The 23,045-nt window shown below is 52.5% G+C and overlaps 1 protein-coding gene across 1 annotated transcript; it reads left to right on the top strand.

Annotated features, from left to right (window-relative positions):
• Positions 1 to 6,054: 6,054 nt before the first annotated feature.
• On the top strand, positions 6,055 to 22,897 carry LOC308483232 (polycystin-1-like protein 2; the record flags this gene model as incomplete). The annotated part of the gene is made up of 23 exons (XM_081016859.1): positions 6,055 to 6,357; positions 6,590 to 6,872; positions 6,996 to 7,081; positions 7,395 to 7,467; positions 8,115 to 8,170; positions 8,390 to 8,449; positions 8,705 to 8,866; positions 8,996 to 9,123; positions 9,389 to 9,518; positions 10,055 to 10,183; positions 10,530 to 10,737; positions 10,855 to 11,039; positions 11,261 to 11,491; positions 16,985 to 17,089; positions 17,171 to 17,328; positions 17,660 to 17,809; positions 18,009 to 18,211; positions 18,659 to 18,852; positions 19,847 to 19,991; positions 20,083 to 20,302; positions 20,391 to 20,577; positions 21,351 to 21,433; positions 22,324 to 22,897. The coding sequence occupies 23 exons, from the start codon at positions 6,055 to 6,057 to the stop codon at positions 22,340 to 22,342; spliced, it is 3,498 nt and encodes a 1,165-aa protein (XP_080872985.1). The 3' UTR covers positions 22,343 to 22,897.
• Positions 22,898 to 23,045: the final 148 nt, after the last annotated feature.

The following is a 23,045-nucleotide window of genomic DNA, read 5'->3' as shown; positions in this document are numbered from 1 at the left end:
CTCTCCCATGTTGCCTTTATTGATGTCAGTAATTCCCTAGCTGTTACCCACAGTAGGGCCTAGAAAATGCTCTTGATTCTCTCCAGGCAGGGATAGTTTCATACAGCAGCAGCCACGAGGCACTTGGCACCCAGTATATGTGCTCACCAGTGTGCCCCTTGTAATTTTCCTTTTGGGAGGGTGGGGTCACTTCCTATGACCCCCTCCCTCCCCCCTGCTTTTACAGTAACTCCTGCAGAAGGCCAGGCACACAAGACCTCAGCAATGTGTGGGTCCTGGGCCTGGAATGTTTTCTTTCATCTCTAATCGCTGCACTGAGGCTCATAAATCATGTAGCCAAGACAACAAGTAAAAACATGACTGTAATTTGTTTCTTCCTGGCCCATTTTTGGCACAGCAAAACCAGAGACTTTCTTGGCTGGGAATGATGATGACACCATGGCAGAAGGAAAGTGAGTGGACATCAACCTGGTGACTCTTCCCCCACCTTCCCTGCTTTCTTTTTAGAGGTGCCAGGAGGTAGTAGGATGCTGACAGTTATCTCACTGCTGACCATGCTGGATAGAGAATAACACAATTAGCAACCGGATTGTGTGTGCGTGCCACTTCTTTGAGGGAAAGAACGTCATATTCATGTGTGTTTATTGTCACCAAAGGCACCTGATCAGATGGTGGAAACAAAGTTTTCAGATAAACGAATTAATATTTTTTATATTTTTCCTTTTGGAGATTGGAGGCAAAACAGTCCTGGTGGTGCAAGAAGTTTATGGACTGAAAAAAGTTAGGTTTTACATGATTGCCCTTATTTATATCACGTCCGCAGCAATCCTCTGCAGAATTAAGTGGAAGCAAACCTCACTGAACACAGTTATATTGACTTTGAGGAAAACATCCATGGGAATAGGCCACTGGATCCTAATTTCCTGAACCACAGGTGACATGTTCCTGCTCCTAAGTAGTTTAGTGTATGAGTTCAAAACTGTCTCCCATGAATACATAACAATTGCTTTACTGTATTGTGATGGGCCACCTCATCCAGAATTGTTTCACAAAGTGGCTCTGGGAAGCTCTCAGATCAGAGCTGACAGAAAGCACCATCCCATGTCTGTCTCAAGCAAGTACACTCAGGCATTGGCAGCTGGCCACCCCATTAGCCTCAAGCAGGCTTCACCACCAGATGCCACCAGATGTTGTGGACATGGCTCTCATAAGCCCCAGCATCATATGGCCATACTGCCTGGGGTTCATGGGAGCTGAAGTCTGAAACATCTGGAGAGCGACAGGTTGGCAAAGGCTGTCCTAGGGTAAGCAATGCCACCCCTTGAATGGGCTGTGCTGTTGGGCCAGTGCTACACAATCCCACATAATTCTTCAGTTACTATTAAAAAGAAAAGAAAAAAGATAGAAACTGGGTTTTTTTTTGGTTTTCTGAGAATGCCACTGCCTTTATGAGAACAGAGTTTCTACACAACTCCTAGTTGGGAGTCCTGGGAAATAAAGGCTTGGGATGTGTGTGACTTACTCGTTTCTGACTAGCCTGATAAGACCCAAGATGGACCCCACCACTATTGTCTTCCTCCTACCCCTTTCCCTCAATGGCTGTCAAAGAATATGAAGGGGGAGGGAATTCCACAGATCTCTCTTGGGCCTCAGCTGAAACTCCCCATTCCATAGCTCACTGGAAGAAGAATGAGGAAAAACACATACTTATACCAGAGCCTGCCAAATGGAGAATTATAAAACAGTGGGGAGAGGAGCGTGATTGACACACAAATAAATAACACTTAGAATGAGACACATTGTTTAAAAATAAGGGAAGTTTTCTTTTCGCTCCATTCCTACTGCAGAAGTTATGACAAGCAACAGCCGACATCTTGTCAAAGTTGTTGGATCCAGTATGTCCCATTGAGTTCAATGGGCCTGCTCTTACGGCTGTCTGGATCCAGCACCTTATTTGCTGCCAATAGCTACAGCTGCTCTCTCCAACTCTTTTTCTGCATAACGTGAACTGGTGAAAATGTGCCTCCTTTAGCTTAATAGATAGTGGTATAATGGTAAATTCTGTAGTACAAGAGCTCATCTTGACACAGATAAATTTATAAGTGATGAGAATAAGGTGGTGCAATTGGGGCAGAGTGAGGCAGCTGACTCAGGCAGCAGGGTGGGCAAAAAAAGAGGCAAGTGGAGCTCTCAGAGGGTGAGCTTGGTCTGGCAGATGACCATCTTCTGGAGTAGAAACAAGACTTTTTCACTGTCTTTCTAATTTACACATGGTGGGCAAGCAATTCCATTGGTGGGCATTTAGCCCTCTCGGTACCCCACCCTTCCCCAGTGCCACCTGTATCCCAAAGATTTTATAGCATAGAGGAAGGAAGGCAACACCTCTGCTATCTTTGTTATCTGCAAACAGAACATGCAGCCCCCAGAAAGGGAAATACAACAACCTTTCAAACATTAATTAAAAAGTAATTCCCAACTACAGCATTTGAAGCTTTCATGATTTGCAATTGCACATTTAATTTTAAAAAAATAATACACTTTTCCAACAGGACTAGATATGACAATGCTGCAAGCAAGCTATTTCTGGAACTCCGCAAGGCTATGGAAATGCAAAGCTCACATTGAATTTTAAACGGATATTTTGCTTGTGTAGTAAGAGCACAGTTAGGATCTCTTTAAGCGGGTGACAGCAGGTGTTTATTTTAAATGCAGAACAGGTAATTTATTGGTGTTCCACCCATGTGCTCTGTTCCCTGCGGGTATCCGCCCTGGCCAAGGATAGTGTTCATGATTCATGTAATAAAACCAGTTTAACAAACCCGTTCTGGTGCCCAAGGTGAAAGAGTCCTACACGTGAGGTGTTTCACCATGTTTAAATGGCTGTTCCACTTTCATTACAGCCTTTTGGAAGCATAACAATGTGACAACTTTCCCCAAAGACTTTTTGAAAGATCTGTTAGTTGTGCCAAACTAGAGCCTAACAGCAACCTCCAGTATGTGAACAGTCCAGCATCATGTTCTCATGATGAAGAAGGTGGGCATCCCTACCCGCTGGATCCATGATGTGACTTGTATGGTTTTTGATGTTTTAATCTTCTTATTGACTTCATGTAATTTCGAGTCAGTATTTTGCTACACCCTGCTCTGGGATTATTTTAGTGAAGAGCAGAACATTTCCCCATCCCTGAGCTAAGCCCTGAATGTTATAGGAAGTGTGTGCCAATAATAATTATTATCTATCTATCTATCTATCTATCTATCTATTTATTTATTTATATCCCGCCCATCTGGATGGGTTTCCCCAGCCATTCTGGGTGGCTTCCAACAAAATATTTAAAATACATTAAAACATCAGTCAAATAATAATAATAATGCCTGTTTTGTAGCAATACACTCTGCCCAAGCAGGTCTCTGGCCATTACTCCCTTCATACCCCACGACCAGACTAGATTCAAGTGGGGGGAAACCAACCATGATGCCATTCATCTGTTGGCCAGAGCCAAGGCTAAATGGGTTAATCCGCAAGCCTTTGCTGGATTGCCAAGAGAGGAATCATCACCCGGTTCCTAGTCCTGCTCTTCAGCACCCTCTCGTGGGATATGTACACACAGCAGCTTAAAGTGGATTCAGTGCATCCACACATTGTCCTCATGCAAATGGCAGCCTGAATCCTACACACAGCTGCTTTAATCTGGATTTCCCCAATATACAGATAACGCAGCAAAGGATATAAAGAAAATTTCGTAAGGGGAAAAAAGGCCAACATTGTGTGGACGAGTATTTTTATTATAAAAAAAAAACCTGGTGATGTTTTTTTCTGGATGCCCTCTATTAATGCCCTCTGTTACTAAGTCCTGTACTTTCATTGGCAAACTGCCTCCATGGGCCTGAGGCAACACACTCACTTTTTAAAAATCCCACTGTTTTGTGCAAGTGTGGTATATCGGAAAACTCGTATCTCAAAAATTAAAACAAATTGCCCAGTTCACAATGGGCCTCAGTTTTCCAGAACTCAGGGGGGATGGAGAATAACTAATTAAGAGAAAGGAACAGCAACAAGTTGATTTCGGTAGACAACCTGTTTATTGAACATTCTTCCTGATTTGTTTGTGGGAGGTTGTATGATACCTTATCAAGCATTTTTTTTATATATCACACTCTCCAAGGCATTGCCCCAGTGCTTTCCTTACTGCAAAAATCCCTTTTTCTTTGGAAGCAGCTTTCTTGTGTAAAAGGGCCCAATCCCCTTGAACTGCACCACCTGAATTTGCCAGGAATGTATTGAATCCCACGCACAAAACAGTAACAGCCTGGAAGTGGTCTCATTCTGGAGACAGGTAATTAATTAATTAATATTATTATTATTATTATTATTATTATTATTATTATTATTATTTTATTATTTACACCCTTCCCATCTTGAACCATTAATGGTGTTTGTACTCAATTCTTTCCTTCTACTCTTGTCTGTGGTTGACCAGGTTTGCCAGGTTTTTGAAAGGGGGGGGGGAATGAAAACCTTGTTTACTAAAAGCAAGGTGAGCACAGTCAAAAAAATTTACCTGCCTCCAGCTCCAGCCTGTTGTTGTCACCGGTTCTGTTGTTTTGCAAACCACACTTCCCCAGCCAGATGCATTCCTAGCCTTCCCTTCCTGCAAATGTGAGACTGGAGAGCCAATGCGAGAGCGATAAACCTGGGAGTGAGGAGGAGGAGGAGAACATGGCAGCACAGTGAGAGAAGCAGGAGCAATTTGTATCAGATCGACCTCATAACATTTTGGAGGACATCATTTTATACTAATCAATAGGAAAATATACTTTTGAGGGTAACTTTAATTATTTAACAAAACCCACATGCCACTTGATTTTAATAAAATATCTAAGTGGTTACGGTAATTAAAATTAAAGTCAAGCAATAAAGGTAAAGGTACCCCTGCCCGTCCGGGCCAGTCGTGTCCGACTCTAGCATTGTGCGCTCATCTCACTTAAGAGGCCGGGAGCCAGCGCTGTCCGAAGACACTTCTGGGTCACGTGGCCAGCGTGACGAAGCTGCTCTGGCGAGCCAGCACCAGCGCAGCACACGGAAACGCCATTTACCTTCCCGCTATAAAGCGGTACCTATTTATCTACTTGCACTTAGGGGTGCTTTCAAACTGCTAGGTGGGCAGGAGCTGGGACCGAAAGACGGGAGCTCACCCCGCCGCGGGGATTTGAACCGCCGACCATACGATCGGCAAGTCCTAGGCACTGAGGTTTTACCCACAGTGCCACCCGCGTCCCCAAAAGTCAAACAATAGGAGACTGTTAAAAACAGGAATTAAAAACATTCAAAAGATAATGTTGTGTGTGCTGGGGGAGATCTTGAATTTCACTCAGATTTCTACAGCAGAACTGTTGCTATCTAACCACTGTGATCAAAGAAGCACATTCAATATATGAGGCTGAAAGCTGGAGTTTCTCCCCAGAAAGGCTGCTGTGTGTTTGGACTATATTTTTAAAGGGAAACAATGTGCAATAATGCAAAACAGCCCGGGACTCCAAGGTCACATTTGACATACATCAGCTGGTGCCCTGAAGATGCTTTGGACTACAACTCCCATCAGTTCTAGTATCACAAAGTTGTGCCAGCTGGGGACTAGGGGAGTTGTAGTCCAAAGGGTACCGGCTTGGGCAAGGCTGGTATACAAAATTTTAAAGAGAGAATAAAGTAGAGAAGCTTTCTCTGGTGATGGTGTTCACACTCTGTTTAAGATGGCAAAAAATAATGTCAAATTTCACTGGAACCTACTTCCAAAAAGATTGGAAGCTATTTCTATGTGCCCTCCCCACCTCAATCTTGGCCCACAAGCTTTGCCATCCTCCTCTTCCTCCTAGAGTCAAATTTCCCTGCCCAGTGTTTGTGGAAGCTGCCCAGCTGCCCCCTTGATTTTCATGGGCAAATAGAGACACCGGGAGGGCTTGGCCTCTTCCTTCTCTTGTGTTTCATGTGGGCTTCTAGCCAGAGGAGCAAGCAGAGCCCTGCTGGGACCATCTTGCCTATCCTGCCAGACTGAGATGGCGCTAAGGCCACACGCAGCTCCCGGCTTAGCCCTGCTGCTCTGGGCCCTGTGCAGGACTGCTGTGCCTGTCACCATGCCTGAGGCTGTGCCAAGGGAGCACCAGGGACATTGCTACCAGCTTGCCCAGGAAAGATTGGCCTTTGAGGAAGCCCAGGCTGCCTGCGGCCGATGGGGAGGGCACTTGGCACAGGTCCCTTGTGAGGAGACAGGGACGTGGGGTGCTCTGAGAAGGAGGAGGGGGCAGCTGAGAGGGCCCTCTGGGATCTGGTGGGTCTCCAAGGGCCCAACCAAGCCTGTGGTGACAGGTAAGTCAGTCCTGTGGGGGCACCAGAGAGGGCTGGGCAGAGGCGGGGAGTGGTTTCTACTCCAAAGAGTGGAGGGTGCATCCTGGTTTCTATCACAAAGGCCAGGTCCCTTTACACAGCTGACCTGGCTGTGGTTAAAGGCTGGGATTTGGGGAGCCACATTGAGGGGCAGAGTGTGGAAGTGGGGGGCACTGCGCTGCAGAGAGCTGGCTCTTTTGCTTGTAGTGCAGAATTCTGCTTATTATCATCTGCTCTGTCAAGGGCATACCTCCCCGCTTTGCCTACTGTGGTCAGATCTTACAAGGGGGCAAGGCCCTCACCTTGCCCTGCCCAGCTTGCCACCATGCCCTTGGCAGCCTCTTATGTCTTTGCCCAGGAACCCAGCCGCCTCATCTGCATGGGACTCACCATCAGCCCCCCACCTGCACCTTCCTCTCCAACCTGGGCTTGCTGCAGGAGGCCACCGGGCCCACCTGCCGCCAGAGACATCCTTTCATCTGCGAATTTGGTGAGAGACCAGCTGGGCTGCCAGGGTGGGACCGTGACACCCTCACCCCACCCCAGTCCTGAGGACAGAGATTGCTCCTCCTGACCCAGGAGGGGCTCCCTTTCAGGATGGTCTTTTTTGCAGGTCCTGTGGAGGGAGGTGAATGCCCAGTCAAAGTGGCCAGGAGTGCCAACAGCTTCAGGCCTTGGCAAAAACAGAAGGCTCAGCTGGTAGGTGAGGGTAGCCAGTTCTCTTCCCTCCAAGTCCAAAGCAAATAGGCTTTCCCTCCTGCTGCCTGAAATCAAACTCCAGCGGATGCACTCCAGTGGAAGGCAGAGGATGGGGGGGGGGGGGGCAATAAAAACAGACTGTCTGCCACCTCTTAGCCACCCTCCAGACAATTCTTTTGGGCATGATTCCTGGGCAAACTCCTAACAGGGAACCCTTTGCCCTGCCCCTTCCAAGAAAGCCTATTGGGTGACATATCCTACCTGGCACAGTGGCACTGCTCTGTCCCACTCTTTTTTCTCTGTCTGCCACCAGGATCTGACCTCCATGGGGCGGAGGCCACAAAGGCTCATGCGGCGGCATCTGGGTGATAAGCAGAAGTACCCAGGTGATGTGGGGATTTATTGATTTCTGAAATAATGCATTGAAGAGTAGGTCATCTGCAATTATAAGCAACTGTGAGAGGCTGATCATCTTGGGTCATTCTGCTCATTTTAATAAACCCTTTAAATGCCCTAAAATAATATTTGTGGGGCTGAAAGGGATATTTTATCTTATTTCACATAGACCAGCTTTTCCAAAAGATTGTAGATGTCAGCACAACCAAAAGATATGCTTTCAATCTGCCTGTACAGAATTACAACTCCAACATTTACCAGTGGTATTTGTTTAAGCTATGCCCAAGGGGCAAGGCACCCGTGATTAATGGTTTTTAACAAGTTTTATTTCAGATAAACTTTTATTACCATGTTCTACCTCTTCAATGGAAAGAGCCTGAAGCAATGCTCAGGATGAAAATAAGCAACTATAATAATGTAAAACCAGGAATAAACTAGTAGCCAATGGATCTCTTATCATGAGGCTGATCCTTTTGCTGGTCAGGGCAGTGGTTTTCCCCTGAAAGGAAGCAGCTTGTTGTTGAAACAGGCCCACCGCAAGGAGTTTGTGTTTATGGAGGCCAAAACGCCTGTTTCTGTGTAGGGGGACCCTGAGGGGAGAAAAGACTCTTGCTCATACTTCTCCTTTTGCCTCCAGAGGCATCAGCAATCAGGGAGGCCTTGCAGGATGTTGTTCCCAGGACCTGGCAGCAGGTAAAAGAGCCCCACTGGGAGGGAGTATCTGGGGAGGGGACCCCCTTCAGCCCAGCCCCACTGAGGCCCACAGCAGAGCCACCAACCTTCCTCTGGCTCAAGACAGCCAACCTCTCTTCTGGTGGTTAGCACAGGCTTTATGTAGGCCGGAAACCCCTTATTCAGTGGTCTGCCTTTGCCTGCCAGCATTTGAGCCCAAACTCCTGATTCTGCCTGCAGGAGCTGCTCCAGCGACTGACACTGCCGGTGAACAATGGTGCCTGGAGTGCCTCTGAGCTGGTATGATTGGGCCCATAGGGAGGGCAGATGCCCCAGAAGGGGCTGAGCCCCAACTCCAAAGGCTGTGTAGCTCCCATGGGGAACCTGAAGAAAGAGTCAGGCCAAGTCCTGAGAGGATCTTTCCTCCAAGAGAGGTGATGGGGAACATTTCATGGAAGGAGTCGAGGCATCCCCATTAGTGCTGAGGGTCAATAATCAGTGTGGGCAATGCATGGGCATGGAGGAACATTAACATTATGTGCCTTTGCGTGCCAGGAAGAGGAGGTGGGATTTCTTCAGGCTGTCAGTGAGGACCTGCTGAAAAGGAGGCCTCCAGCCTCCCCACACTGGCACCTCCTCAACCTCCTGGCAGTCCATGGCACCAGCCGGCTCCTGCAGGTCATTCTGGGCCCCTGCTCACCCAACGTCAACATCCAGGTGAGGATATGCCACACTCCCGGGTCCCCTGATGGGGAGGGACAGGCAGGTGCATGGGTCCCTTCATCCCATATTGCCCCATCTTGGATGGAGATTGAGTCCCCAGTAACTGCCCACTTCTCCCTCCAGCAGCATGAGGCCCTTACTGGCACCCTGATGCAGATCCTTCACAAGCTGGAGCAAGCTCTTCAGGAACTGGGGGGCAGCAGTGATGCCATCACCATGGAGACGCCTCTCATCAGCATCTATACACACAGGTAAGCTACCAGGCTTGCAGCCACTGGGTGACGGGGAAGGTAGGAAGCTTGACTGGTCTGGGAAGGGAAGGGAGAAAGATCTTGGCAGGAAGTGTCCAAGGGAAAAGGCCTTGAGGTAGCCATCTGCCCTTCCCTCATCATGGCAGCTGGCTCACATTTGCCTGGCTGTCCTGCAGATTGGCAACTCTCCTGGGGCACCCTGGTCCCAGGCACCATCTGCTGTGCCCTGGCTCTAACCCTAATTCTCTTTGTCTCCCTGGCTCAGGGTGAACTCTTCCAGGCTGGGCAATATGGCGTTCTCCTTCCCTGGCAACCCATGGGCAGCCAGAGTCATTTTGCCAGAGCAGTCTGCGCTGGGCTCCATCATGCCACAGAATATTCCAGTGGATGTGCAGGTCAGAGGGAGCAGGAGTATGTGGCTGGCCCTCTCCTTTGGACTGGGCACAGGGGCCTTCCCTTTCCATGAAACAGAAACTCTCCTCTGCCAACTGCTGCTACCCCAGGAGGAGGAGGAAGGCAGAGAGCACCCAGCCAAGGAGTCGCTTGCTGTGCTGTGGGATGCACTGGGGCCCAGCACTCAGAAGTGACTTGGCTCCTTCAGATCAGCCTGACGATGCACCCAGAGGCATCTTCCCTCCCTCCCTCTTCTGGAGCCTCATGCTTCTGGGCTGGACTCCAAACATTTCATGAAACCCCTTTGCCAACACCCCTGCAACCAAGGCCCCCTGACTTAGCCCTACTCAATCTACCTACCCAGTGCTTCCGACAGTAAGCAGCCATGTTTCCAAAAATGGGCAGCAGAGCGTGAGGAGGCGGGGAGGAGCGTCCAGCCATCCTGCCAAGTGTGGCCATGTGGCCAAGCAGGCATGGCTGGTGGGGCAGGCCCCCACAGCAGTGGCGCTGCCCTTTCTTCTTTTCTCCCTCTCTTTAGATGGTGAGCTTCCTGGGCAGCCCCTTTCCCCCGAGCTCTGAGCAAGGGGTCACAGGAGCTGTAGCTGAACTCAACCTCCTTTCTGAGGGCAGCCAGATCAGCGTTAGCAACCTGAGCACCCCTGTCCAGGTATGTCCTGCCTAGAGACTTTTGGCTGAGTTGAGCCTTCCTCCCTGTAAGGGGGTGGACTATTGAGCATCTCCAAAGGGCAAGGACAGCCCTCCAGGATCATTTCTCATGGCAGGATCTCATGGTGTGGAGATAAGCTGGATTAGCCACCAGGTAGGCCAGCCGCTTAGCCTGGGAGAGCCTTAGGGTCTGGTCTCTCTGTCATCAACCTTCCCTCTCTCCCACCGCAGCTCACCTCCATCAGTGAGGCTGCCTCTGCTCAGGGTGAGAGCCTGAGGCAGCTGCTCATCTCACTGTGGTGGTGCAGTAGCAGCCAGTGACATCCTGCTCTCTTTTCCCATCCCAGATTTTCCTGCCCCGGGTTGTGCCTTCAGCCCCTGCAGAGCCAGCTGCCTTCCTCTCTCCAGGGGAGGCCCTCCTTCTGACTGCGAACGTGACATGGACAGGGGGATCCCTGATGATCCACGCTCACCTGGACCCTGTGGGGCCTCTGGAGCTCTTCCTGCAGCCGAGCGAGCAACTCCGGGAGCCCATTGAGCCCAACATCGGCCTGGGTATATCAAGAGGACAGAAGAGCTGGCTTCTGCTTCCACTTTTGGGCTGGGGAGTGTGAGGACCTCTTCCTAAAATGGTTTCCCTTTTGTGTTGCCCCCCGCCCCCATCTCCTGCAGATGGCTACACTTGGCTAGTGAAGGAGGAAGTTCTTCGTGACCTGAGAGGAGCCCTTCAGTTCCTGGTGGTGCCACTGAACCTCTCTGCCAGCCAGGGTCCTGCCACCTTACATGTCAGCACCTATGGGATCCAGTGCGTCTCCCGGCACCTGCCTGATGCCCAGTGGCAAGAGGCAGGCTGCAAGGTGAGTCTTGGCGTTCAAGAAACAAAGGGAATCTGGGTACCTTGCGCCCCCTACTGCCGGAGGCAGGGAAGAATCAGAATCTGGTCCTTAAAAACACTTCTATCCCATTTCAAGACCAGACTGCCTGCTTCTTTATTTAAAACATCTGGATCTCTGTTTTGTGAGAAATATCCAAGGTGATCTGCTGCCCAGAAGCGCCCTTAATCCCACCCTGTTTGCAGGTAGGAGAGAGCAGCAGCCTGGCGGAAGGCCACTGCCTCTGCACCCACCTCTCCTTCTTTGGCAGCAGCTTCTGGGTGGCGCCAGTCCAGCTGGATGTGGTGCGCACAGCAGAGTACTTTAGCCAGGTGAACAAGAACCCAGTTCTGGTCGTGGTCCTGGGAGTCGTCTATGCCCTCTACTTGGTGGGGGTGGCCTGGGCCCGCTGGTTGGATACACGCCTCCTGCACCAGGTAAGTTGCTGGGGGGTGAGAGGGCCAGAGGTAGGGGGGGCGGTCTGGCAGCAAGCAGCACAAACTCACAGGCCCTTGGCAGCTCTTAGGTGGTTGAAATATACTCAGAGTCGCAAAGTGATTTCATGCTCTTTATTCAGCTCATAGTGGTGAGGAGGAATGAATAAATGTCCCCTCACAGTATCTGCTTTATATACATTATTTACACAATGGGCTGCACATGATTGGCTAATTCTGGAATTCTACTGTAAGCCAATCAGGTTGTGGATTCACTTCTATCTGGAGCAGGATTGGGTGGTTCCTGCCAACCAATCATACTGCTGCATTGTTCTAGGACCAATCAGACTGCTGCATTCTGAATCCTATTGTTCTAGGACCAATCAGACTGCTGCCTTTTGGATCCTATTGTTCTAGGACCAATCAGACTGCTACAGTTTGGATCCTATTCAACTCAGTACATAACACCCCTCCCCTCTAAGTTCCAGTCCTGCCCGGGAGGTCGCATTCATAGTCCTCAAGGTATGCCGGCGGCCTACGTGTGCGTTGTGGCCTGGGGTGTTCCCTGGTCCGGGCTCCGGGTTCTGGCTCGTGTTCCAAGGATGCTGGCTGTGATGCGGCTGTTTGGTCTGGTGCAACCGGCTCGCTCAGTCGTGGTTCTGGTTCCGGTGTCCTTTCGGCCTCACGGGTCCTCTCTGTATTTACTGATTCTGCCTCTCCTGCTGGCCCCTCCTGCTCTATGGGCCTCACTGCCCCGCTGTTCCCTTGGGACTCCTCTGACCTGTCCTCCTCCTGGTTTTCTCCCGGGAATCGTCGCCGTATCTGGTCGCAGTGGCGGCGCCAGCATTGCCCCCCATCCGTTAGCACCTCGTACGACACGGGGCCAGTGACCCTGGTGATTGTGGCGGGTACCCATGCTGGGCCTGCCCCAAAATTCTTTGCGTACACTGGGTCCTGGGCCTCGAAGGTCCGGGGGTTCCTGCCTTCCCCCACCACTACCTCATCCTGAGCTCTATCGGGGTGAAGGCGGTCCAATCTGATTGCAAGGCGCCGACCCATTAGTAGTTCAGCGGGGCTCCGGCCAGTCGTTGAGCTGGGGGTGCTGTGCTGTGCTAGAAGGAATGTGGCAAGGCGGTACTCCCAGTCCCCTTGCGTCATGCGGCGAAGGGTGTCCTTGGTGGTCCGCACCATGCGTTCTGCTTGGCCATTGGTGGCAGGGTGGAACGGCGCCGAACGGATGTGGCGGATGGCGTTCTGCGCTGTGAAGGTTTGGAATTCTCCTGACGTAAATGCAGTCCCGTTGTCTGAGACGAGAGTGTCAGGGAGCCCGTGGGTTGCAAACAGCCTGCGTAGTACCCGGATGGCTGCGGACGTGGAAGTGGACGGTACCAGTGCGACTTCCAGCCATTTGGTGTAGGAGTCCACCACTATGAAGAATGTTTTCCCCTGAAAGGGGCCAGCGAAATCCACATGCAGGCGTGACCATGGTGCTCGGGCGGACTCCCAGGACTGGACTGGGGCCCTTGGGGGATCTGGGCGGGATTCTTGGCAGGCCTGGCAGTGTTTGACCCAGGCCTCTATCTCTCCATCGATCCCCGGCCACCACACATAACTCCTGGCAAGGGCCTTCATTCTTACTACCCCTGGATGTGTCTCGTGTAGGGCTGTGAGGACCCTTTTGCAGAGGGGCTGGGGAACAACGACTCTGCTTCCCCATAACAGGCACCCCTTGTGGGCCGACAGTTCATGTTTGCGGGTTGTGTAGCCGGCGAATTCTGGCCCGGGGCTGCTGCTGGGCCATCCCCTCCACACCCAGTCCAGGACCCGGGAGATGACCCTATCTTTCTTGGAATGGTGTGCAACTTCTTGTGCCTGAATGGGGCGGTCGGGAAGCAGCTCCAGGCTCATAACCTCTTGTGCAGGTGCTGGGTCAGGGCCTGTTTCCGGTAGTGGTAGCCTGCTGAGGGCGTCCGCATGGCCCATCGCCTTCCCAGGTCGGTGAATCAGTGCATACTGGTAGCTGGCAAGGAAAATTGACCACCTGAGGACGCGAGGAGACAGCACTTGGGGGGTCTGCTTTTCGGGGGCAAACAAGCCAAGCAACGGCTTGTGGTCAGTCACCACGGTGAAGGGCCGCCCGTACAAGAAATCATGGAATTTTTTTACTCCCTTTACGATTGCCAGACCCTCCTTGTCGATTTGCGAGTAGTTCCGCTCGGTTGTGTTGAGTGTCTGGGAAAAGTACGCCACCGGTACCTCTCTTCCATCCGGGAGTTGGTGCCCCAGGACAGCTCCAATGCCATAGGGTGAGGCGTCGCATGCTAGCACCACCGGCAGCCTCTCGTCGAAGTGTGCCAAGACCGAGTTTGAGACAAGCAAGTCCTTGACTGCCTGGAATGCGGCCTCCTGGCGCTGGCCCCACACCCAAGGGGCCCGCTTGTCCAGGAGTCTGTGTAGGGGCTCCGCTACCGCCGCCTTGTGGGGAAGGAAGGAATGGTAAAAGTTCAATAGTCCCAAGAAGGCCTGAAGTTCAGTCTTGCTCTTGGGCGCTGGGGCATCACAAATGGCCCGTACCTTGTCCCCAGTCGGGTGGACCCCTTCTGCGTCCACCATAAATCCCAGAAAGTCCACCTGAGGCACTCCTAGTAGACATTTTTCCCGCTTCACCTTGAGACCCGCCGTCTGGAAACGGTGCAGAACGGTGCGGAGGCGGTCCTCAAACTCCTCTGGTGTGGGGCCGGCAATCAACACATCATCGAAGAAGGGGGTGACGCCAGGAATCCCTTTAAGGAGAGAGTCCATTATATTCTGGAATATGCCTGGTGCCACGCTGACACCGAATTGCAGCCGCTTTACCCTGAACGCTCCTCTGTGCGTCACAATCGTCTGTGCCTCTGCTGTGGCCTCATCTACTGGCAGCTGTTGATATGCTTGGGCCAAGTCCAGCTTGCCAAAAATTTTCGACCCAGCCAGGGTGGCAAGGACATGGCTGACCACTGGCACTGGGTATGCGTGGGCCGTGAGGGCCTTGTTTATGGTACATTTGTAGTCTGCGCAGATGCGGACCGAACCATTAGGCTTGACGGGTGTGACGATTGGGGTTTCCCAGGGAGCATTAGGCACCGGCTCCAGCACTCCTTGCTCTACGAGTCGGTCCAATTCCTCGTCTATACGGGGTTTCAAGGCGAACGGGACCCGGCGGGCCTTGAGCCTGACCGGTCGTACTGCGGGGTCAAGCTGTAGCGCAATGGGGGGGCCCGTATACTGTCCCAATTTCCCATCGAAAACCCCTGGAAATTCCTTGCATATGGCGTCCACGTCCACTTGTAAGCTAGTGTGGTTCACCCCGGTGACAGCTAGCCCCAGTGGTCCAAACCATGCCAATCCCAGTAAGCTAATGTAGGGGCCCTTGACCACAAGCAAGTCCAGTTGCCGCGTCCGCCCTCGGTATTGCACCCTGAAGGTCCCCACCCCCATTGTGGGGACCTTACGTTTCTGGAAGTCCCGGAGGGTGAATGGGGCCGGCCTGAGTTTAGGACCCCCAGTGGGACACAGTTTCCTTAAGGTCCTTGCCGAGATTATGGATAGAGTTGAACCCGTGTCAAGCTCCATGCGGCATGGGGCCCCCTCTATCTGTACCTCTACATAAATTTTCTCTACGTTGGGGTGGGGCAACTGGTATACCTGGAAGTCCGTGAGCTCCGTCGAGTTGCCTTGGTGCGTTGGGCCCCGGGACCTGGGGCTCTTGGATTGGTCATCTGATGCCTGGTGTCGGGTGGGCCGAGCCCGACACACCCGGGCGACGTGTCCCGATTTTCTGCACTGCCGGCACTCTGCGTTGCGGAAACGGCAGGTCCTCCTCTCGTGACTCTCCCCGCAGCTTGCGCAGTTCCCTCCTTCTCGTCGAGGCAGCTGTGGTCTGTGCGCTGCTTGAGTGCGCTGCTGTACTCGGTGCACCTCCTCCCTGTCGGATCCTGAGTCGTCGGTGAGGTCTTCATGGTGGACCCTCGGTTGGGATGGCAGGCTCGGCCGTGCCTCTTGGGTCGACCTCTCGGCAGCTTCTGTTGCCAGGGCCTCCTCCAGAGCGACCTGGAACGTTAGGTCCTTCTTAGCGTAGAGGCGCCGTTGCAGCTTCTCATCCTTCAGGCCACCGACGAGGCGGTCACGAAGCATGTTCTCCAGCTCTGAGAAGTTGCAGAACCGGGCGGCTTGGCGGAGAGAGGTCACAAACCCAGTTATGGTTTCCCCAGGGGCTTGCCGCTTTGCGTAGAAGGCATTTCGACGAGCCACCACTGAGGGCTGCGGCGAAAAGTGCCCCTTCAGCTGTTCCATTATTGTTTTGTATGGAACAGTAGCGACGTCTTCAGGCGCAAGGAGAGCCCGGGTGATTTCAAACGTCTCCTCTCCGCAGACGCTGAAGAATATCGCCCTCTTCTTGGCGTCTTCTTCGTCGGTGACCCCTTTGGCTTCTAGGAGGAAGGTGAAACGGGAGGCGTACGCTTCCCAGTCTCCAGATGCTGGGTTGAATGGCGAGAAGCTGCTGTTGGCTGCCATTCTGAGTTCCTTGTGCCCCGGAGCTGAAGCCTGGATACACGGTGCGAGGCAGCGGTGCGGCAGTTGGCGGTGCTGCGGTGCTGTGTGTGGCAGTCAGCTCAGCGGGATCCCACCTTCGTCGCCAGTGAAATATACTCAGAGTCGCAAAGTGATTTCATGCTCTTTATTCAGCTCATAGTGGTGAGGAGGAATGAATAAATGTCCCCTCACAGTATCTGCTTTATATACATTATTTACACAATGGGCTGCACATGATTGGCTAATTCTGGAATTCTACTGTAAGCCAATCAGGTTGTGGATTCACTTCTATCTGGAGCAGGATTGGGTGGTTCCTGCCAACCAATCATACTGCTGCATTGTTCTAGGACCAATCAGACTGCTGCATTCTGAATCCTATTGTTCTAGGACCAATCAGACTGCTGCCTTTTGGATCCTATTGTTCTAGGACCAATCAGACTGCTACAGTTTGGATCCTATTCAACTCAGTACATAACAGTGGTGATGCTCCCAGAAGGGCAGGTCATGCAGCAACAGCCACCATTTGGAGACTGAACTCTTGGAGGGTCTCCAGCTGCTCTCCCACGCCATGTGGAGAGGAAAGGACTCTGATCTCCTCACCCCCACCCCAAAAGGGTGTGGCTGGCTAGGGGCGGGGAAGGCTTCTTATTTGCTACTAATGGTCATGACTGCATTTTGCTCTCTATAAACATACAGCTGAGTGAGATGCAGCTAACTCTGTTCTTTCTAATGATTCCATGTGGATTTAAGGTTTGCATATCTCTTCGCCAGCAAATGAGATCCCCTTATTCTGGTCTTCACTGGGGCCAAGTGGAAAGGACAACTGTATGTATGGGGCCTCAGCGCTCTCTGCTCTCCTGCGCTGTTCCGTAGCAGAGCATGACCCTAGAAACGCCACCCTTCACACCCCTCTCCCTCTCCCAGGCAGGGCCAGTCCTCCTGTCCGATGATGATCCCTGTGCCCAGTATGGCTACCTGCTCCAGATCTGCCTGCATGGGCAGCAGAAGGCCCCCGGAGGCAGCCCCTGTGTGAGTGGTCTGCCCTGAGTGATGGAGGGGGTGGGGTGCCTGGTCTTTGCCCCAGAGCTCACCCAGCCCTTTCATCTCCAGCAGGTCTGCATCTGCCTGCAGGGATCGTCTGGTGTCAGCAAGCCTCGGCGCCTGCCCCTGGATGCCAGCCTCTTCCTCCTACGGGAGCCATACCCATTGGGAGAGCTCCAGAGCATTTGGTTGTGGCAGGAGCCCCACTCCGCCCCACAGCTGCCCTGGTCAGTCTGCCCAGAAGCAGGGTGGGTGGGTGACATCCCACTTGGCGACATTGTGCTGGCATGCGGGCACTGCCCACCTCCCATGGCTTGGCTCTGGGGTGCCAGCCTGCCTCTGCTGGACATGCCACAACTCTCCCTCTCTCTGAATAGGGCAGAGGTGGTTATTGTGTCAGGGTGCCCATCCTCAGGCACCCTGAGGAGGTGGGGCTGGGGGGGGGGTCAGCAGCACACCTAGCACTCATCCAGTAGGGAAGCCTCTTGCCTCTTCCTGAAAAGGACTTTCTTCTAAGTGGGGCACTAAGAGCACTCATTACCCATTCCCTTCCCTCAGGCATATCGCCCACATCACAGTGCGAGACCTGCAGCAAAGTAGGAGGTTCCATTTCTCTTGCCAGCCGTGGCACGTCCTAGCAGCAGGGGCCCCACACAGCACCGCCCAGCATTTCCTAGCAGCTCCACAGCACCAGCTAACAGCATTCTGGTAGGCTTACCAAGAGACGGGGGAGTCTGTTTTGGTGTCCTCAGCCCCCACCTGACCACTGTGCATGAACTTAGCAGGGATCTCCGAACTGCCTGCTCCCAGGCAGAGCTGGAGACTCCAGCTGTCTTCCTCCTCTGGCTCTCCCATAGCCTGGCCTTGGGTCCTGCTCCCACCCACCCATCTACCGATCTCTCTGCAGGCCCATCTTCCGGCAAAGGACCCTGAGTGGTCTTCGGGAGGAGCACACAGTGCTAACAGTGCTGCTGACCCGAACAGGCCACGGGCGGCCCGTCACCCGGGTCCAGGGCCTCTCCTGCGGCTTCTGCCTCCTCCTTTGCTCTGCCCTTGTCAGCCTCATGTTCTGGGAGGTGCCCCACGATTCACCCGAGCTCCTGAGTGTTGGTAAGGGTTGTTCCACATGGGATATCTCCCAAGGGCCACTAGCATAGAAAAGGGGGCTGTGCAACTCCTCTGCTCCAACTCCTGCCAGTGGAGAAAAGTCCCTCCTGCCACAACTGGAGGGACAAACACAGTCATACCCTTTGGGCCGGCAGGAGGGAGGTTCATGTATTAGGACTTTGGAAGAGCCTGGGTGCAGCTGGATCAGGCCAACTGCGGGTGGGATCTAGCCTAGCATCATGCTTCTCACACAATGGCCACCCGATGCCTCCTGGGAAGCCCACAAGCAAGGCTCCTCTCCTACATTTGATCCCCCACCCCCTGAATCTGGAGGCATCCTGCCTCTGATTGTGCAGGTAGCAGTTGGTGCCTCCTTCCAGCTTCCTTGGGGCACAAAGAGTGGTGGCTGGTAGGTCCACTTGCAGGCACTTTCCTCCCGTTGATACACAGGCAGCTGCTTCTCCCTCTCCTGGAAGGACATCATGATCAGTGTGGAGAGTGCCTTGATTACCTTCCCCGTCAACTTGCTCCTTGTATTCATCTTCCGCCACGCTGAACCACGCAAGAGCCTTGCAAAGCCCGGCCTGGCAACAGCTGTGCCCAGTGCCCCTGCCAGCCCAACAACCCTGGACACTGTGCATGAGGTAGGGACAAGAGCTCTCCAGGACCCAGGACATTTTCCCCATTGTGCCTCCCCTTGGAATAAGGTCAAGGCTGAGCTGGCAGTGGACAAGAACCCCCACCCGATCCCCAGCTACCTCTTCCCCAAGCCCCCCAGGATCCTTCTTGCACCAGTGAACTTGGTCCCAGGGAGAAGTTTTTGCATTTGCAGATACAGCAAGCACTGGCTTGCCAGAGAGTTTTCTCTGTGGCACTTATGGGATGGCTTTTAATAGGTAGGAGAGGATATGTTAATGGTAATTTATCCCTCCAGGTGCCCACATTTGTGGGTTGAACATACAAAGAGATCAGCTTATCGCTTCGTTTAAAACACAGGGCTGAGCAGAGTTCAAAGTCTCATCCTCAGCAGAAAAATAGAAAGCATAGGAAAAGGCTATGAAGCATTCATTAAATTCAGTCCAGCCACAAAGCAAGCTGGTTGCCCCTTAACAAAGAACCAGACACAGACTGAGAAGTAAGTTTAAAATATGTTTACTTACTCATAGTCATGCAATTGTTCTCAGCAGCAACAGCAGTAAAATAAATGCAGGCAAAATACTTATATTTACAGTATGAACAGCTTGAGGCATGTGGCCAATGCTGGAGCGATAGGATATATGTCTGCTCCATCACTGGCTGAAGAGAAAAGAGAGAGGGAAGGAACAGGAAATACTTTGATTCTTCATTTCCAAGAGAGGAGGGAAAATGACCTCACACAGAACCATCTCTACCAATTACATTTCTATGGTCTGAGTCTCTCTATCAATAATGTGACCCAATGGTCTTAACCCCTTCACATGCTAACTCACAAAAATATGCATTGTTAGATTTGGCTGCAAATCTCCCACAACACTTCTCCCATCTGCTACATCTTCTTGTGCCCAGCTTTGCCCACCTTACCCTCAGCCTGTTGGGTGCATCTGTGCCCCAGTCGCCTGCCACTCTCCCGTCTACCCGTGCTTGTCTTTCCCTTCCTAGAGCCTGCGTGGGGCAGTGGAGACACTGAGCAAAGCCAGCAAGCAGAGCCAACAGCTGCTACATCCCGACATGGACCTTGAGGAGCTTCTGCAGTGGCTGGCTCGTTTTATCCACCCTGATCCTGGGGAGGAAGAGGAGGCAGCAGGTGAGAGCCCAGCCATGCCTGCCTGCCTGCCTGCCTTGGGCAGCCCTGCTAGACCCCCAGAGGATGGTGACGCTATGGCTTCTGCTTGCAGGGAGGGAGCCCAAGATCTCCAGTGTGGCGTCCAGTCCTGATGCGCTACACCAGACCTACTGCAACCGCTACCTCCTCCTGAAGCTGCGGCACATCTCCCGTCTCCTGGGAGAGCTGGAACTAGGAGTCCCGACAGCCAAGCACCCTCCGGCTCTGCAGCAGCGCGTGGAGGAGATGGCCAGGCGTCTCGAGCTAGCAAGCCCCATCCGGTCTCGCTCCATGTAGGTAGCTCAGACAGGCTCCGTGAGCAGGCAGGGAAGCCTACCCTGCAGAGCCTCCTCCTCATGCCTTCCTCTTGTTCCTCCACAGCCGAAGGTGGCACTTGCCCTGGTGGGGCGCCTGGGTGGGGTGGGCCCTGCTGGTCTCCCTCAGCGCAGTGGCCACCTTCTTCTCCTTGCTCTATGGCTTCCACTATGGCAAGGAGAGCACCGAATGCTGGCTCATCTCCACTGCCATCTCCATGGGCCAGGCCCTCTTCGTCCTGCAGCCCCTCAAGGTACTTCCCAGCCAGGCTGAGCAAACCCAGCATTCCTGGGGGGCCTTCTCACGGGAGGTCGGGTTACCAGACCTCTAAGTCTGATCTGAAGTCTTCAGGTTTGCCTAGTACCCTCCAGGTGGCAGGTGAAGGGCTTGAATCGCTAGATGGGTGAAAGTTCCAATGGTGTGTGTGTGTACACAGAAAACTGTGTATAGAGTGTGCGCACTTTGGACCAGCAGGAGCTGGATGCAAATTATAGCATAGACACTCTGGGGGACAACCTCCACTCTTCTCCTAATCAACCTCTGTCTCTAGGACCCTTGTGACTATACCAGGGTCTGTGCCCCTGACACCACCAGGGGCAGCCCCTAGGTCTCAGGTTTGGGCCCTGACATGTCAGGGTCTGTGATACTCCTCAACTGGCAACCTGTAAGAGAGGGGACACCTCAGCAGCAGCAGCAGAAATCATGGTGCACATACTTCTTCCTCATCTCACGTATGTGTCTGCCACCTGCCTGCCTGCCTGGGACAGGTGTCTGGCATTGGAGCACTGCAAACACCCACTGCATCTCCTCTCTTCCTCCCATGAATTTCAAGGGGGTGGGGGAGAATTTAACCAAAGCACCCTCACACATACACCAGTTTGTTGTGGTGTTTTAGCACAAAGTGAGGGGCTTGGCTCATCTGGAGAAAGGGAAGCCTACAGATGCTCCCTCTATTTTATGGATGGGAGGGGGGCAAAATGGCTGTGGATCCTGCCCATCCCTCTTCTCCCATGAAATCCACTGCAGGTGATAAGTTTTGCCATCTTCTGTGCCCTGATACTGAAGAAAGCAGAGGATGAAGATGAGGCAGCCCTGGACCTGGAAGACCGGTAAAGCGAGGAAGTTGGCTTGCAGAAGTGGAAAGGCAGGATGAATTGAAGGAGGGAAGGGGAAAGGGGCCTCTCCGGAGAGGATGGGGTCCTGGACTGCCTCCAAGTAGAGAAGGGCAAAGGTGGCACTGAGAATGCCCTGCACCAACTGCAGAAAACAAACTCAAGTTCAGAAAATTCAAGACAGGCGCCAGGCAAGCGGAAGGGTTTTCAGTACTACGTCTGTTCCTTTTTCCACCTCCCATAAGGGAAGGTTATGCACACACAGGGAAGAATCACACCTCTCCACTTTGGCTCGGTATGACTAGGGGCCCACCTGGACCATTCCTCTGCTGCTTTGGGTGGCCAGGCAAGGCATGCAGGCTTGGTGGAGGAATCCAGTTGCTGGTGTGGGGACCTCTGGTTGCCAAGAGCAGGTAGCCCAGGGCCAGCTCTGGGAGAGGCAGAGTGGCTACACTAAGCATCTCCTGGGCTTGCTAAACAGGAAGGAAACACATTGAACTGAAGCCCCTGCAAGAGTAGGACTGGGACTGTCCCCTATGGAAGGGGAGAAGACTGGGGAGGGACTAAAAGGTGGTGACTGGCATGTGCACAGTGGGGGTGGAGAGGAGTCACCACCCAGTGGCAGAGCAGCTGCTTTGCAGGCAGAAGGCCCCCTGCCTTCCTAACTCTTGACACTCCCCATTAAAAAGCTCTAGAGTAGTCTCTTGGCTCGTGGCCTTGAAACGCCACTGCCAGTTAGACTAGAGCAGACATATTAGGTTACCGGTAATTTGACCATCCTAAGGGACACTGCAGCTCCAGGACTGGGGCCAAGGGAGCAGAAAATATGCTGGGAAGCAGTCCTAGGGCCCCATCCTGACCCACGTCTTTGACCTCTGTGATTGCAGGCTGTGCTCTCTCCAGTGATGGGAGGGCAACTTTCTGCGAGGCCACCTTGGCTTTTGCCACGCCATGTGCCCAAGACCTCCAATCAGCCTCTCCAACATGATGTCACCCACACCTGTACAAAGGCCAGGACCATCTCTCCGGAGGAACGGGAGGGCACAGTATGGGAGGGGGACAGCGAAGCCCCATTCTGTAACCTGCCAATGGAGCCAACCCTGAACTCACCGAGTGTTGAAAGAGTTGGGATGCAACTCAGCTTGCTGAGGGTTTGCATGAGGTTAAAGTGGATAGAGAAGGGAACCTCCAAGATTGTCTAACTGCCCTTTGATCTCTGTGATGACCTTTCCTTTACTATTAGACTGATATTCTTAGGGTTCCTAACAGTGACCAAACTTCCTGCTTCCCCCTCTTCCTTCTGAAGCTGAAGGAGAGAGGACATCTATGGATGTATCTCTGCCAAGAGTAAAGAGCAAGTATGACTCCCTTGTAGCTTTAAGATTAATTAGCTAAAACTAGTAACTCTTTTCTATCCAAGTATATATTTCTTATAATAAATGGAGCTTTATTATATTCCAATTTTAAGTACTCTGTGTGTGATTGCAATGAAGGCAACCCTCCTCTCCCCAGTAAGAAGTCTATGTGAGGTCAGCTTCCAAGCTGTGTGCTATCCTGCAAAGTGATTCAACACTAGGCATGGCCCATACCGAATAAATGGCAGGCTACA

This window comes from Podarcis pityusensis (assembly GCF_964106645.2).
Source record: "Podarcis pityusensis genome assembly, chromosome: 8".
Taxonomy (NCBI): domain Eukaryota; kingdom Metazoa; phylum Chordata; class Lepidosauria; order Squamata; family Lacertidae; genus Podarcis; species Podarcis pityusensis.
The sequence above is the reverse complement of the archived record's forward strand: the minus strand, read 5'-3'. Positions and strand labels throughout refer to the sequence as shown.